Source organism: Hermetia illucens, chromosome 3 (assembly GCF_905115235.1).
Source record: "Hermetia illucens chromosome 3, iHerIll2.2.curated.20191125, whole genome shotgun sequence".
NCBI lineage: Eukaryota > Metazoa > Arthropoda > Insecta > Diptera > Stratiomyidae > Hermetia > Hermetia illucens.
In genome coordinates, this window is record NC_051851.1 from 133,124,253 (window position 1) to 133,142,836 (window position 18,584).

Genomic DNA, 18,584 nt, shown 5'->3' on the forward strand with positions numbered 1-18,584 from the left:
GATTCGAGGGGCACCTTGCTACTTTTGAAAGCTGAGGACTAAAAATACCGCCGACAAGCTTAACCAGCAGACTGAGGCTATATGTTCACGACCCACATTGGGCGCCACTTTTAGTTAACCCAAAGAGGGTGTGGTGGTGCTAATTACTTGCCTGAAATTACAACTTGTTTAATTACCTTTCTTTTCCACCCAACGGATCTACTCAATAGAGCTTAACGAATTACTGGAGGGTTAAGTAGAGAATTCACTGAGTAGAAACGTGAGTCTCGTCACCGCTCTTTTATTGTTAACACTACAACGAGAATTCAGGCAACCTCTAAAAATCTTCGCCCCAGTATATATATTGGTGCTACTGAAGGCTCAATTTCGAAGCCATCATATGCACGAAACAATGTAATTGGACTTGGAGGAATGCAAATGGCCCCGTTTCATTCCCTGTACGACGCATGTTTAGGTCCAACCGAAATGCGAAAGTGCAGTACAGCCTACGGACGTAGATGCTGATATAAGCGTCTACCGGGGCTGCGAAATCGATGAATGATAGAGAAACAGTCCTGCTACCTTGAGCTTGCTAGACAATGCCCCCAACGTAATGACCAGTGCTAACATCGATCAACTCAAACTTTCTTACACAATAACCAACACATCGGGGGGAACCTGATATCAAACCAACACCCGCTCTCAGGAGAAGCATCTCGAAAACCGCAAACTCCCGCTTAATAACCTGCAGTGGAAAATACAACGAAATCCGACAAACGGGTTTGATTTGCTGATTATTGCCAGGCGGCACTTCAGTAATTTCGTGCACCACTAGCAGTTCAACAATAACAACAACATAACAGCAACAAATTATCGTAATTTGCTTGCTCTCAATCACTGGGTAGTGCTAATAACTTCCAGACACTTGCCTGAAATTAAAATTTGTTTAATTACCTTTCTTTTATAGCGAAGTGACCAACTCCCTAAAACTTTCTAGAACGCTAAATAGAGCAGTCACTTGGTGGTGAAGAGGATTCTGGAGCCGGAGTCTACCTCTCGAATAAAAACGAGAAGTGGGATTTTCCTTTGGAACAATATGCAACGGTTTTTTAAGCCGAAGTTTATGCGATCCTAAGGGTGGCAAACTGGGTGATTGACGAGGGGTTGAAGGACAGTCGCATCGCAATCTGCAGTGGCAGCCAAGCTGCATTGAGGGCATTGAACAGTCCTTTGATCACCTCGAAAATCGATCAGAGGTGCAGAAACCGTTGAACTCTGTCTCTAGAATCAATATGGTGGAACTACTCTGGATACTTGGTCACTGTGGTGTAGAGGGAAATGAAATCTCGGACGCTTTAGCGAAAGAGGGGTCAATCTCCTCTATGCCGGGACCGGAGCCAGCAATTGGAGTATCAGTAACATTGGCTAAGTCTATTTTCAAAAACTGGGAACAAGCTTCCGACAATGACAGATGGCAGCGCCTAAATGCTGCTCGACAGACCAAATTTTTCCTGCCAGAACCGAGCATGCGTACCGCAAAGTTTATCCTGTCGAAAAGCAGGAGGGCATATGTTCAGAATAGGAATTACTCAAGATGATATGTGTCCCTCCTGTAATGAGGAAGCGGAATCCACGGAGCATTTCCTATGTGAATGCCCCGCCTATGGACGCATCAGGCATCAGATCTTTGGTGCCGATGTTCTCCAGTTGCGACGGGTACCATCACATTCACTAACGGAAATCCTGCGATACGTTAATGAATCAGGAATATTCCATTAGATGGGGGTGGCGAGTACAATGGGCCAACATGGCCTGAGTGCTCAGGTTTGCCCTGAGGTCCTTACATCTACGAGTGTTACCAGTGGGGATATTGGACAGGGGTAGAATTACTTGGAAATTATCATCATAGTCTGATTCATAGTCATGTTGTAGGCATTGCTTTGATTTGAAGAATGTACTTCCCAAAGAATATTTTCCGACTATATTGCTAGCCAAAGAATTGAACCAAATAAATTCCCCTTTACTCCGGGTGAAAAAGACTATTTGAATATTGAGGCTTTCGAAGCGGCAGTTATACTTAGTTACGTGTTCAGAATGATTGAAAGTAGCTTCGTTATTTTCTTTGAATTATTATGCATGATTCGCTGAAGTTAATTTGTGTGTCCATTACAAGTAAAAGCGATGCAAACCAGGTTCATGAAATGTGTAACGATCGGGTTTCAGCCGGATTATGAGCTATAATGGCTATATTTTCAGCTAGTATGGCTTAATGAGAACGAGCAAGACTCCAACTTATATGAGATGTTGGAGCCAATGTGGTCAGCATTGTGCTCACCTGTGATTATTACTCTAATTTGACTCGGGTACTCGATCATAGCTAAGTCGACTGGTATTCGACATAAGCGATACGAATCCCTCTGCCGCCAGAGAGATTTGAACCGCGACTTTCCGGTGTGAAAACTTAGCGCTCTAACCACTATGCCATCCAGACACTAACCAGTGCGAAAAGCGCTTAATGATGAAAGAAAGCAGTACGCACTTTACAAACTAGTTCTACCTTGCCAAATGTTACTGTAACGATAGTTCCATGTTAGCATCATAAAAGTAACATGAAATTAAAAATGTTCCTTTTTGTTGAAAAATCCGGTATAAAATTCTTTCTTTTTCTTTAGCATTTGTCCCGTTCACAAAAGGGGTCGGCACGTCGTAATCGGTTGTGCCGTTTTATTTCATCAAAGGTCTGACCTAGATGACCACATCCATCCTTAAAATCACCATCCAGCGTATCAAGCCACCGTTGTTTCGGCCGTCCTTTTGGCTGCTTGCCATGGGCTTCGATGTTCATACCAATCTTGACAAGTGAATTCTTGTTAGCGCGAATTACCTTACCATACCATCGAAGACACCTCTCTCCCAATTTTACCACGATCGATTGCGGATATCCTCATTTCGGATGTGATCAAGACGTGCCAAGCCACTGGTCCAACGCAACATCTTCCTCTCCATCACCGCAAAACGCCCTTCATTATCTTTTATAGTCGGCCAATACTCAAAACCATAGAGGACGACAGGGTGGACGACACTCCTTTAAATTTTAGATTTGAGATATTCGTTGATGTGTCGATCACAAAGAACACCAGTTGTGGAACGCCAATTCAGTCAGGTTACGTTAACGCTTGAAGCAGCTTCATAACGTAGTTCTTCGTTGGCTGATAGTATTGACCCTAGATATTTAAATCGCCCAGTTCACTGCCGCCGACAGTGATTGTGCTTGTTTCATGGGGATTGGTCGTCAAAAAATCAGTTGAAGGGATAATTCCATTTTTGGAAAAGTTACTTGAGATCACTTTTGCTATGGGACGCCAGGAAAACATCATATGTGTAAAGCAATGTATAGGGCGCTAGACGTTGAATATCCCATGTGACAGTGTCCATAACAAAAACAAAGAGGAGTGGGGAGAGGGCGCTTCTTTGATGAACACCAACAGAGAAGGAGGCACGAAGCGGTTTTGATACACCTGCAACTCTGCATGTAATTTTACGAGTTACTGCGGAGAAAATGAAGAAAAGATGACAAACTTAACCTCTCAGGATTTCTGGACATTCTGAAGGAACTCTGACAGCTTCTCTCTGACTTTTTCATGAATTTGTTCAATCTCTTTCGACTTGTACCGAATAGATAAAGGGTTTTCACCTAAGAACTAATTTTTATAGCCTCTCTCCAGCCCCACCCCAACGTTCAGATTATTGTTCATCATAAATGTTTGTTTTCATTTTTGTACTCATTCTGTAGCGAGCTTGCCACTTGCACAGCTGTAAGTGAGTTGATAATGAAACTCTGAACACAGTTTCATTGAAAACGAAATATTGGAAATAACAAAAAACTTTACAAGAGAAAAGGCAATGCAGATACCTGCCATAAAGAACCGAACATGGTAAAAATATATTTCCTCAACTATGAATTAATTAAATTGAAGAATCGAGACGCGAGTAAGATGATAAATATTTGGAATTCAATAAGTTTATAAAAATATTTATCAATAACTAACTTCAATAACAAACATCACCACCTGTCGGGCAACAACTGGTGTTCAGTCTAAGCCTTCTTTAGTAAAGAGAATGCATGAAGAATTAGAATACTAGAACAAAAAATGCAAAGGTCATGTGCCTTCTCTTCGGGAACAGTCAGCGCAAGTGTAGTTGAACGATTTGAAACATCTCCACCACATTTCATCACTTCCTCTTCCCCTCAAATTATTCAAACTCAATTTTCAATTCTCCGGGTCATTTCCTTTAATTTCATGTGGTGTTTTTTCCTCCATTCCCAACATAACATTCGCTTTCGAAAGTTGACGGGACATAAAGTGCAAGTTACAATATGAATAGAATACTAGTCAAATTAGTTGATTAATTTATTAAATGCAGAAACTGTTTATCCTACTTCTCATGGATACTTATTTTCACCGATCTTTCTCGTGGATATTCTTCTTTTTACTCTGCAAGAGAAATTAACAATTCAACCACCGGTTTTTCTTTTTTGTAATTTAATAATAAACACACGCCTTTCTTTCTAGCACTCTGTGCGCACTTCTAATCTACATCAGAACTTTTCACCTTCCTTCGGCGTATCCTTTCAGACTCTTCATGTTGTTTGGTTTTTTACACTTACAATCGTTGGCGCAACACTCCATATTGGATCAGGGCCTTGAAGTGTGCTAGAGCACTTCATTCAAAACAGTAACGGTACACTACAGTATACTGTAGGAGGCAATGTGGTCAGCATTACGCTCGTCCGAGATTATTACCCTGATTTCACTCAAGTGCTCATTCACAGCTGAGTCGACTGGCATCCGACATCAAATCACGACACAAATCCCACTGCCACCAGTGAGGTTTGAACCGCGACCTTCTGTACGATAGCTACCCGGACACTTAATTGAGTTATAACACTTTTCTTCAGGTTTTGATTTAATGACTCACATTAATATAACTTAGTTGCTTTCCTAAAAGCAAAATTTGGGAAACTACTCGGAGCGTATTCTTTCTGATCACTCGCTTTTATTTTCTTATATTTTGTTCCAATTAACCTCCAATGGTAGAATTATTTCTGTATACCTTTGATGAAAAAGTTATCCCACAAAAAACATACATTACTGTCAAATCTGGGCTACATAGAGGGCAGTTTTACACCTCTTCTGGATATCAATTTTCCAGGAAAAAATTAAGGAACTATTAATTAAAATGCTCCGTCCTCCTGGAACAGAATGTTTTTTTTAAAATCGAAAGACTCTTGCAAAGCTGCATCTACACATATGGCTTTGCATTGAAATTTTCTATCCGATCTCTTCGTTTTGAATATATTCGGATAGTTGAACACCACCACATGCGTGTTTTCAAGGTTTTGGGGGCGCGAAAGTGATCATTTCTTTAACGGACCCATTCTCAGAACTACCCAACTGAAAGATCTGAAAAAAAATCAGGAAGTTCCCACCATATGGTGTAATATATTACTATAATTTTTAGGAATTGGCTGCAAAACCCCCCTGAAGCTGATCTCAGTATCACGAAGTGGTACAGTTGGTTAGGCTATAGCAGTGATGTAGGCTATAGCACAAAGCACGATCCTGCCAAGTTTGGTGGAAATCGCACTATTACTAACAAAGTTATGTCAATATCATCCGAAAGTGGATACTTTCACATAATATATGCATATATTTCAACTCCTTTTTCTCCTTTTCTAAGCACTTGTGTATTTCGTACAACTGTGTCCGGATTTCACTTTTGCTCACTGTATGCTTTAATAAGTTGGTGCAATCGAAAAAAGGCTGACCCTGATCAATATGCGAGGTCAAATAAAAGCAGCAGGATCATTCTCAAGACCATTCGACATCAACGACGATCTATGACAAGGGGATGCCCTATCATACGTCATCTTTATCCTGGCCCTGGAGAAAGTGATCCGTGATGCTGAGGTAAATGCAAGAGGTACAATCCTCTTTAAGTCCACCCAGCTACTGGCCTATGCTGACGATATCGACATCATGGGAAGAAAGACCCGAGACGTATAAACTGCCTTCATCCAAATCGAGCAGGCGACATAATATCTTGGGTTGCACACCGATGAAGAGTAGGTATATATGGTGGCAACGTCAACACCAAAAACAAACCAACTAATAACATCAAACCGCACTGTTCAAACGAGCAGAATAAGGAGACTACAACTTTGAGACCGTTGATAATTTTTCCTATATAAGGTCGCAAATCAGAATCGATTACGCGCACGGTTGTTGGCAGCCAACAGAGCCTATTTCAGCTTACAAAATCTGTTCCGCTCGAAACGTCTCACCATAGGGTCAAAACTCTTACTGTACAAGACAGTCGCCAGTCCTCATGTATCCCTCGGAGGCTTGGGTTTTTACCAAGAAAAATTGCGAACTCTTGGCCGCATTCGAGAGAAGAATCCTCAGAAGAATTTTTGGCCCCCTACATGAGAGTGGACGTTTCCGTATCCTACATAACAACGAAATCTATGAGCCATACCATGACCGCTAGATTGTGCATAAAATCTGACTCAATAAGTTACGGTGGGCGGGTCACTTAATCCGTATGGATGAGGATATATATATAAGGGCAATATCTATAGTAGAAAAAGAAGACGAGACAGGTCTTGCCTAAGATGGAGCAATGGCGTAGGTCAGGACGCCAGACAGCTTTTAGGGATATCGAATTGGTGGACCTCGGCACAAAACCGAGATGTCTGGAGTTGCTTATTAAGTAGGCCTAGACCGGATACCGGTTGTTGCGCCGTTGATGATATTGCATTGAAAAAAGTACAAAATGTTTGACACAGCACGCTTGTTCTCCTCTTGAATTTCCAAACACGCAGTTAGCAATCGGTAGAACCCCTCGATCCCTCTCGTCACTTATGGGCAAAATAAATTGTAAAAAACTTTTGAGAGACCTTGGATAATAGCTGCTTGAAAAAAGCAAATATTCTCCCTTCAACCTAAGTAGTGACTCAATGCGCTTTCCGAGAACAGTAGTATAATAATTCGAATTGGGATCAAGGTCAAGGTCAATATCAAATTTTGATCACGGCACTTAATGGACTATGTTGGCCATATTTGTATTCGTAAATGCGACGATTTTCTATGAATACGAATACGAATATATTCGTATTTGAAAAAGTGAATATTTTGGTATTCACACAAGTGAATACGAATACGGCTGTATTCTCACGTCCGAAAGTGAATACAAAAGTATTCGTATTTACAAATATTATACGAATACAAATTTTTGTGAATTTTCAAGTGCGAGTACAATTTTTTTTTTTTGTTCACCATTTCGGCTTGCAGCCGATACGCTTTACTTACAAATTACAAACAACCTACCAAATATTCCATTTCGAATCATCCATGTGTGTACCGTGAGGAATTGTTTTGCAATTCGTGCACATATATATACATATCTACAAGCATGTTGGCTACAAATCGAAATGGCGAATTGAAATGCTCACAAATATGTAAATGCAATGTGAGCGACTGTCCCCAATTTAGAAGCTTACTCTGTACGTACTCTGTGAGTCCATTTCCCAACCACTTGTTTGCTTCAGACACAGACATATGTCTGCCTTTCGTCTGATACAGTCTGTCTGATATCTGAGGCTGACTCAGACACTTGTCTGCTTGTCTGACGTAGAGATTTGTCTATCTGATACAGGCAGAGACATTTATCTGACACAACCCCAGAAGAAGAAGAATTTCTTTGCTATGCAACTCTTCAAACTTGAAAATATCTTTTGAGTTTATATGTACCTGCTTTTTTGCCTGTACCTGCAACGCCCAGTTCACTGCCGCCGACAGTGATCGTGCCTGTTTCATGGGGATTGGTCGTCAAAAAATCAGTTGAAGGGATAATTCCATTTTTGGAAAAGTTACTTGAGATCACTTTTGCTATGAGACGCCAGAAAAACATCATATGTGTGAAGCAATGTTTAGGGCGCTAGACGTTGAATGTCCCATGTGACAGTGTCCATAACAAAAACAAAGAGGAGCGGGGAGAGGGCGCTTCTTTGATGAACACCAACAGAGAAGGAGGCACGAAGCGGTTTTGATACACCTGCAACTCTGCATGTAATTTTACGAGTTATTGTGGAGAAAATGAAGAAAAGATGACAAACTTAAGCTCACAGGATTTCTGGATATTCTGAAGGAATTCTGACATTAAAACTTTTTCATGAATTTGTCCAATCTCTTTCAACTTGTACCGAATAGATAAAGGGTTTTCACCTAAGAGCCAATTTTTATAGCTTCTCTCCAGAACCACCCCAACGTTCAGATCATTGTTCATCATGAATGTTTGTTTTCATTTTTGTGTTCCTTCTGTAGCGAGCTTACCACTTGCACAGCTATAAGTGTGATGATAATGAAACTCTGAACACAATTTCATTGAAAATGAAATATTGGAAATAACAAAAAACTTATTATTATATAATTATTGGATATTAAGTCCAACTCTATCATACATACGAACAACATGATCAAATCATTAAGGCGCTAATATTCGTTATCCACATTTCTTTACATAAAAAATTTCGTATTCGCACTTGGAATTATTAATCCCACAGAATTCGTATTCGTACTCGTAGATAAGAATACGTTTGCATTCACTTTCAGACGTGAGAATACAGACCAAAATATTCACTTTTTCGAATACGAATAAATTTGTATTTTTATTCATAAAAAATCGTCGTACGAATTTATTGTATTTACAAATGCAAATATGCCCAACACTGTTAATAGATCATTGCCCAATAATTAAATGGAGTAACAATATGTTGCGTGGTTTGTTATGGCTTGTTATGTTAATTGCAGATTACAAGTTGTTGCAGCAATCTAGAAATTCAGAAGATATAGATTTAACAAGAAAAAAAATAAATGTTCAATTGAAGATCTATGGCCCCTACATACGTACTGAAGCCGGTTTGAAAGAGAACCTTCGAATTTTCATTAGGCTAACAATTTGTAGAAATATTGTATATTGAAACATTGTTGTAATGTGCATGCACTATTCGTGAATTTGTATGCGCATCCTTTATCACAAATCATTATTATATTTACAGTCTCATCAACAAGATCGAGTAACGATTCACATAAGATGTCACGGTCGAAACCGACATCGGCAGTTGTACCATCATCAACGTATGTATTTCAGCAAACACAACAATCACAACATCAACACCCTATTGTACCACCGCCTAGAAAAAAGCGACGAAATCAATTAAGAAACGTTCAACATAGTTGTTCGTCCTCCTTTACATACCTTCCCTCAACGAATTACGCATCGTCGATGCGAAAACGAGAAATGAAAAATAATCAAATAGTCAAATATCAAAGAAGACGAAAATCTTTGGGGCTTTGTATATGTTCATAGCAAAATATACGCACAAAAAATAAAAAACATACATCACTTACACAAATCGTAAATAAAAAAAAAACAACACCTAAACAAATCAATTGTAAATAGTCCCCAAAATCAATCTACCAAAGATCGAAATTACTTAAAATAGATATGCAAATATCTAAGCAAATGCCTGGGAAGTTCCTAAAATTCAAACAAAACAAAAAACATCCCATAAACATGTTGTAAGGAAATTATTATTATTTTCTTAGTAGTTTGTTTGGGTATTAGCTTTCATATCTTTTCTTACTTGCATCTCTTGTAAATTCTTTTTAATCTTCTTGGTATCTGATTTACCAGCACGTTCCAAGTAAAATTCTTCACTAATTATTTAATTCTATTGAATAACGAATTCTGCATACAATTCCTTAAGGATATTTTTGTCTCTAATTTTTGCATGCTTTGAATTTAATCGGTTTGTGTATAACCCCACCCCACGGCCGTTCATGTAAGCGAAACATTCCCATTTCTCAAACTTGTATCCTATTCTACAGTTCTTAGTAAAATTCTAGAATATTTAGAACGATGTAAGCAGCATATATAAGGATAAACATGCTCGCTTACTGTAACGACACAAGTTTTGACTTAAAGCTATACTTGGAGGGTTTTATTTCAAATTATTTGTGCTTAGCTTAAGAAACAGCTAGTATAGCTACAACAATACCTTTCTTTTCAAGAAAATAGGAGTAAGTGTAAGCGTGCTTGTTCCGCTATATAGTAGCTTTAACATTGTTTTAAGGTATTTATAACATACATATACCACAGTTTTCAAAATGGAATACCATATGTGTATGTTATCTCCTCCCAAGTTCAACAAATTGCTTCCCTAGTTTTGCCTGAAAAATCTTGTTCTCCTACTTATCCCCTTCTATTACTAATTCTATCTTTCTCGAATTCGATAGTATATTTTTATTAACAATACTGGCCCCTATTCAATGATTCACTTCATATGTATCTAATAAATAACTACAATCGACTACTTTTGTGAAATTTTAGTATCTATCAACCTCTATAGAAATCGGCGTCTGAATCAACTGTTGTTCTTAATTTAATAGAGGCACTTCTCTGTTCTACTCACCATCTCCATTTGCTGCACTGTCAATATCATCTAACTCTGTATTTGCATCCTAATAACACTTTTTGTTCTAAGCGTAAGCTCCGAAGAAATTCAATATTCTTAGATTATGTAGTCGTAGTTTTATTTTTCATTTCTCAAAGAATGCGGATGTATTCTGCGGTTTTCGTAATCGCAACGAATACAAAAACTTACGTCATATATCTCCAGTTATTATATCAGTAATCTACTAAGTAAAAATAGTAGTGCATTTATCCTATCATGTATAATGTAGTCTCTGCGCCCCGCACTGAATACTCTTATCTAAAACTTATCGTCTCTATTTGAAGTCACTTCTAAACTTTTTTCTAGAAAAGCTATCTTTAGTGATCTCCAGAATTCTTCACTTCAGACTAGTCGAATTGAAATTTAATAATAAACTACTACATTGATTAAATTTCATGAAAGTACCAACTACAATAACAAATTTTAGAACTAATTCCCTTCTAAAACCTGTGTACTATGCAGAATTATCACTCGAAAATATCTAATTGAAAGTTAATGCACTTCTTCCTATGTTTTCAGATCGTCTTCATCGAAACGTAGCAGTCGTCATCATACACGAAAATGATATCTCCTACTAATCAATTATGAAAATGAGAACCTAAATTCTCTAAATATAAACATAAATAATACTAACATCTGAAACATGAATTTAAGAAAAGCTAACAATAAGATTGATGTGATTTTGATGCGTGATTAATATTTGGAAACAATGATTTCAATTTAATATTATTAACTACAAATTAAAGTAATTACTAAACATGATTATTTTTACTTTTTCATATGAATATTATATTGAACTACGTAAATATATATTTGGATCTGAATCAAGTTCCTCAATAAATTAAAATATTTGAATTTATGATGTAATTTAATTGGAAACGTATGTTACTAACATTTCACTATAAAATGAATCTCAATAATTTCAGTATTCTATAAGATGTGCTTATTTGGAAACTCAAACTTATGATTGTTTAAAATACAAATCGAAAATGAAACACCTAATAAACAATGAAAACTAAATGAAAATCATATTCTACACCTTTTTTTTTGTTCGAAAATGAGGAAAGTTGTAGGAAGGTGAATTAAATATAAACCAGAACTTTGCCATAGGAAACCTCCTGAAGGGGGTTTCCTATGTGATGATCGATATTTCAGCCATTTTTAAAGTTTTGTTTGCAAAATCGGTTCAATGTCTGTCTGCCTGACTGTCTTTTTTTTCTATGGATGGACGTGGAGGTCTTACAAAGACACTGCCCCGCCAGGTGCAGCAGCATGTGGGATTCTCACCCACTAAAACCACCCCCTTTTTTCCTTCTTTCTTCCCCGCGGAATCGCCGCAAAGCATACTTCATAGGGTGGACTGCGCTTTAAGCGACCAAGCCTTCCGTTCATTGCGTTCTCCTTTCGCGCTCCGCTTTTCTAAGTACCTCTTGTATACTTTTGATTACGAAGTACACCAGTTTTCCTCCGACTTCAACATTTCCCGACGATGTTCTGCGGGCTCAGATTTGTTTTCAGGGAGTCTTCCAGAGTCCCCCCTCTGAGAAAAATCGTGGATAATGGAAAATTACATGCGCCAAGTCCTCAGGTGTACAATCACATTTAGGACAAAAAGGAGAATCATCTAGCCAAAATTTTTGCAGATACTTCCTGTAACCACCATGTCCTGACGGGAATCAGATGATAGTTAATCTCGCCGTGTCGTCGCTTGATACACTCCTCAATACGGGAAATCAAAGTGTAGGTTCAGCCACCCCTTTGCGAGTCATCCCACCGTTTCTACCACTTCTCCAGTGACTCTCGCCTTGCCGCTTTTCGGTATTCTGCATCCTTGTCAGGAGGATTAATTTCCATTTTCTCGTACAGGCAGCGTGCCACGGGAAGGAGAAGGACCCCATTGTATAATACATATTGATCCACAGAGGACCCAACATTGAGCCCTGTGGTACTCCCGCGGTAACGGTGTACTGCTTGGATCCCTCATCCGTGTCGTACCAAAGTGTCCACTTCGAAAGGTAACGGTCTAGGAGCTTAGTCAAATAACTAAGGACACCCATTTTAGCTGATGAGCGTTTTATCCACTCCCAACTAACGGAATTGAACGCATTTTTGATGTCCAACGTGACCAGGGCAGAGCATTTTTTAGACGACATCGCGTCTCGAGCCAGTTTCAAAACGACGTCTACAGGGTCGATCGTTCAGTGGGCATGCCGAAATCCAAATTGTCGCTCCGATTGTCCATCCTTATTTTCAATGATAGGGAGCAGTCTATTGTAGATGACGTGCCTTTCCAAAATTTTCCACTTCCGTGTACGAACAAAACGAAAGGATCTAAGCAAATTAGTTTCTGACCTGCTCTCATTGCGATCTCTTGAAAGATATATCCAAATTGCAATTGCATCTAGAGCTGCGCTGGATGTCGCGCTTATGGCATTGGTAATACCCAGACACTTAGTTATTCACTTTTGTCTCATCATAACCCATCAAACTATGTATGTATAAACGAACATTGACCTAACGATAGCAACCTAATTACCACTTGACGCATGCGTCCTACATGCAACCTACATTACCACTTGACGCATGTGTCCTCCTGCCGACACAAAAGTCTGCCTGCACAGTCCATAAGCTGTTAGAGCTCGTTTCATTTTTAAGTTTATAATTTTGTTGCAAAAAAGCTTGTATATTTAGCATACCTCCTACATATTTAACTGCTTCGGAGAGTTAAAGGGTGTGTGAAGATTTACTGAAACTCCATGCCAAAGTACCAGCATCCAGTCAAATCAAGGGAGCATTATATATTTCTACAAACCGTTCCCATACCTCGATCGAGCTAGAAAAGTTCCATTCTCTGCACAAGCTTTGGAGTTCACATCGATGTGAGTTGATAGAGATAGGACCTTTCCTTGGGACCGCCAACAACCTTCCGTCGCTTCTGTTGTTAGGCAACGAACAACACCCACTTCAGCACACAGTAATCTCCGCGTTAACATAGCATAGATCCACTTGATTGAAGTATCATCGACCCCACATTGTGTGACGGCATCATCAAGTTTTCGAAAAGGACACCAATCAAAGACCCCTTCAGTATCCACGAACAACTGCATCTATAAGAGGTCAAAGTGCAAAACATTCTTCTGTTTTCCATTCGTGCAGATCCGATTCCAGGAACTGGCATCGAGTCAGTTCTGTTCACATCTCTGGCTTCCTTTTCTCCCGCTTGTTGCATTAAATGTATAGAAGAAGTGAAGATTTACCCTGTAGTCCCTTCGTCGGTGCGAGCTCCCTTGCGGGAGTCCCGCCACTATATCTACTATCCTTCGCGCGCGGTTCTGTTTTGTATGAATGGAAGACTGTTCTTCGCTCCCTGTCCGCGCATTTCGAACATTATTGCAGAATACATAAGCAGGTTTCATTATTCTCTCCACAGAACCTGCAAACAGTATCCGTAGCTACTCCAGGTAGTTTAGCTGGAAGTGATGCAAGGGTACTTCCACTAAGATCCTAAGGCTTTTCGTGAGCTTTAAACAATCCTGCGAACGCTTTGGTTGATACTTCCCCAAATGTTCTATTCCTAGTAAATTTTCAAAGTGTAGTTCCTTTTCGGTATTTTCATGGCGATTAATTCCTTCCTACTTTCGATAGGAGAGTTCTCGTCCCTATAGCGGCTTTTCTCCCCCTTAACTAGCCAGTTCATCCACTACCTCATTTCTTTCAAATACAATATAACCCGTAACCCATAGCACCCAGACCTTATTGTGGAAGCCAAGCGTTCATTCGGTTGCGCCTTGGTGCGTTAATAGCCGCCTCTGTTGGTTAAAGTCGCAATATTCTGCCCATCATGGTTCCTTTGGAGGTTAAAGTAATTCATTTATTTTCGACTAGAATATAATTTCCCGTTAGTTTGAAGTACGTTTACTGCGAAGGACTTTTCAGTGTGCCGAGTAATCGGTTCCTAGTTTAAGCTCTCACTGTCATGCTGCCATGCTCTTCCAGTTTCGGCTTCAGTGGTACCCCCCTATATTGTATTGTGTAATACATCCGTCAATTTATGCCAGGCAGTTTCCATTGATCGGTCTGGAATGCTGGCATGAATACAGGAGATTACGCGTTAGAGCGTTGGTTATAATATAAAGGTAACTTCCGCAACTTTTTCCACTCTTTTCAGTTCTGATTTAAGCGCAAAAGGACACTTTTACCCGTTTTCGGAATCAAAATAACTTTTACCCCTCCATAACCTGGGTACATATTCCAAAGGTATACCCTACTAACGGGGATAGTGGAGAACCTAAAATTATTTCTAGGCACCTTCTGTAGTAGTGCTGAGAAGATACTATCTAATCCAAGTCATTGCACTGCTTTAAAACTCCCCATTACCTCTTTTGCTGTTCTCCAATTTTTTTGCTACCCCTACCTGTTTTTAGGGTATCAGACAGAATGGCACTTTCCTCTACCGTTTTGAACTACGCTTGAGTACGCTGCCCTCTTTTTCCTCGAACCTTGATTACGACCCTGTATATCCTGCATGATTCTCACGTGCGTGAACCACGACTCTGTTGAGGGCTTCTACCACTGTCTTCAATTCCAGTTCATTCTTGATATCATCACCCTCCTCTAGACATTAATGTTATTGCTGCGATGCCTTGCATCCATTCTCCTAGAATTCCTTACTATTCTCTCGATATCAGAGTTGTTCACAATGTCAAATCTTATTAATCTCCAGTTGGTCACTAGTCCGCACATAAAAGAACTGTATGCGTTGGCATCGCAGCTGGGGTTAAGTAGTAGCGTCTTCCGCTTGCAGTACCTCACTATGTAGTTGCTGTCCTAGGACCCGGGTGTCGTCTTCTTCAAAGTAGGTTGGTACCACGACTTCCTTCTCCGAACAGCTTCCAATAGAATTGGAGCAGCCATGAGAACTCTAGTCAGAAACTTTGTAAGAGATATATATTTTAATTTGGAATTACAGATGATTCAAGCTCTTGGTTTACAGGAGTTGCAAATTAGACGCATACTTCTTCCTTTCAAACCACGAAGCTGTCTGCGGTACATACAGCGTTCAGGAGTCGGCACTATTTCAATATTATCTTCGTCTTCATCGTTACGACGAAAGTAGATTTTCAGCTTGGCAAAAAAGTCGATTTCTCGGACCCGACACATGGGATGACCCCCTTAAGGTCATTAACGTTATGATAATGTACGTTGTTGTTGTAAATGCCGCGAAAAATGCTCGCCTCAAGGTTCTCGGCTAATAAGGACTTCCATTCGACATCGGCTCGTTGAAGCTTCTTCAAGAACAATAGATTTTATTTGGTCTAGATTACAAAGAAAAGATAAATTAGCCAAATCGTAGGTGGTTCTGTGATTACGAAACGCACTATAGTAGGGTTTGGATATGGCCATACAATAACGATCTTGGAAGACGCAAAGCTTGCCATCTGGAACTTCTGAGAGGATTTAGCTCCCAGAGAGCTATAATCCCCAACAGCCTATACTGCAACCCATTGTTCAACGGACTTCTACGTATATTCGAGCGACAAACGACTTCTGCCATTGAAGGGGGAACCAGAATACTCAAACAAAAACTACACTCAAAGGGCAATATACCAGCAAATTGTAAAGAGCAAAATGTAATTCAGATGCTTCAAATAAAATTAAAATAATCGAGATTGATTTGCTGCAAACTTCTTTCTGATTGCTTCTGATATTTGCACGAATCACTTTGCAAACGGATCATTTTCTCAGAAAAATTAGACCAAAGATAGCAGACGGGTCACAGAAAATTTGCATCATTACTTTCAATGGGAATGTCTACAGTGAAGCTTAATTATTTCAACACAGCTAGCGAGGCGGTCAGCCTATGGCTCGGGAAAGAGCGAATACATCTCATTTGCCCCTTTCTCAACTAATACAACTGATTCACTCGTGTACGGTTATTGTGGAATTCGCCTTATAAATTAGTGCTACTTATTAGCACCCACCCACATATCGCCATATCTCAGCACATTACTGAGTAGTTCTTATCAGTTCGTTATCATTTTCTGATAAATTAAGAGTCATAACCGAATCGGAATGCGTTACTAGAAACCTTTACTTTTAGACATGGTACCTCTAATTATTTCATACCACAGACGAGCCTAGATTCACCTAGAAATGATCTAAATGCTGACTCCAATTAACAGTATCGCTGGTTGGGGCAGTGGGTATTTTATCAACTTGTCAATTTATACAGAAACTGTTCCAAATTTGTCGTTGATTTGAATCTAAAGTAAACACATGACAAACCAATTTCAATATCTGAAATTTTTATAAACCTTCTTTTCATGGTACTTAAAACTAGAATGGGTAACAACCCACGAAAAATATAAATAAATGAATGCCTTCATTCATTCGGGACCTTGCACTTCTGCATTGTATGTGTTTCAAGTGAGCTTGTTGTTATCAAATTTACGAAAAATGGTCTTCAAGGATAACTTAAAATGAAGCATAACGCTGCGATGGCAGACTTGGTTGAGTGTCAGCCTCTCGATCTCGTCCCCTCAGGTTCAAATTCCGCCGGTCATGGGTGCTTGTATTCACCTTTATATGGTTCTGCTGCTGTAAGCTTATTACTTGCAGAGCATTAAGTGTGATGAGTCTGAAGCACGGCCGCATTAAAAGCAAAATGGGAAAAAATAGTAGGCTGAGCTGTGTGCATGCCCTACGCTTCAAAAACAGGAGACTCACATGACGACAGATTACTTTTCATGCAACACAATCAAGTAGATTCCATTTAATGTGAAACTATATTTTACAGAAGACCCGGTGCGTCTGGAAAAGTAAAAGCAGATTTGCGCACTATTTAGGCAGCTTAATAAAAAACAATAACCGCCGTCATTGAGGGCGGATAATAATTCAGTTCCAGCCGGAATACGAAGACGCGTCTGCGACTGAGTCACCGTCAATTTCGGCGAGCGAATCTGACACTGGATACGGTTCCAATTATACAGTTGTAGATAACGCCACCAAAGCAGAACGCGATCTTCCTCCACAAACTAGAAAAAGTTGGCGTTAAAAGTAGGCAACTGGAACAATGGATCCGGGGAATCAAATCGACCATTGTCTGACTTAGCGCAGTCAAAGGGTAATATAGATCCCAGGGCGAAACACGGAAACACGGTACCCACGATGCAGAATGAAACCTGGGAAATATCTAATGAACCCGGCAACGACAAAGGAATAATGATTCGCGCATTTTCTCATGAAATATGCACTCTTTGTACAGATCGAATGCTGCTCAACAGATAACCGATACCCTGTCCCAATTTAAAGCTGATGTAACAGCGTTGCTAGAGATGCGTTGCACAGAGACCATCCAGTAAACCATGTGCTCGTGCTAGGTTTCTTAGTCGGTCAAAAAATGAAACCTGCTATTATGGGCTTTGAAAATATAAGCGAAATACTATGCACTCTGCGCTTGGGAGGCAAATTTGGAAATATAAGCCTCATTAACTTTCACGTCCCTACAGAGGAGACTGCAGAGTCGGAGAAGGATATCTTCTACGAGGCAGTGGAACGAACCCTCGAAGCCTGTTGGGATTTTAACAGTCAAGTAGGGACCCCGTATTCAGGCAATACGTTAGCTCCCATAACTTACATCAAATGATAATGGACTGCGGATTATTCAGTTAGCAGTGTCACACGAAATGGTTATTGGAAGTACCTGGTTTGCGCGGAAAGCGGTCCACAAACAAACGTGGGCCTCTCCAGACTGGACCACTTTCAACCAAATTGACCACGTGTTGATCGAACGCCGTCACCTCTCAGCATTGATTAATGTCAGAACATATAGGGGGACCAGTGTAGACTCGGATCACTATCTTCTTGGCATAGTGCTCCGAGCTCAAATAACAACACTACCCAGAATCCCCTGTGATAATCAGGTGAGAGTTAACACTGAAGCCATTCACAACACAGCCCTCCGTAACACCTATAAGAGGGAAATGGATGCCAAAATATCCACAACTAGTAGATGTCCTGGAGATGA

The 18,584-nt window shown here is 39.8% G+C and overlaps 1 protein-coding gene across 8 annotated transcripts in view; it reads left to right on the forward strand.

The window, feature by feature from the left end:
* The window catches only part of LOC119651024, a 145,583-nt gene extending 133,996 nt beyond the window's left edge, over positions 1 to 11,587 (forward strand). For 7 of the 8 annotated variants that reach the window (XM_038054329.1, XM_038054328.1, XM_038054331.1 and 4 more), the window contains 2 exons: positions 9,101 to 9,179; positions 11,078 to 11,587. In XM_038054329.1, the coding sequence (XP_037910257.1) occupies positions 9,101 to 9,179; positions 11,078 to 11,123 (125 nt within the window). In that variant the 3' untranslated portion in view covers positions 11,124 to 11,587. The remainder of the gene's footprint in view (positions 1 to 9,100; positions 9,180 to 11,077) is intronic. The other variant, XM_038054332.1, reaches the window with a different exon arrangement.
* The last annotated feature ends 6,997 nt before the right edge of the window (positions 11,588 to 18,584 follow it).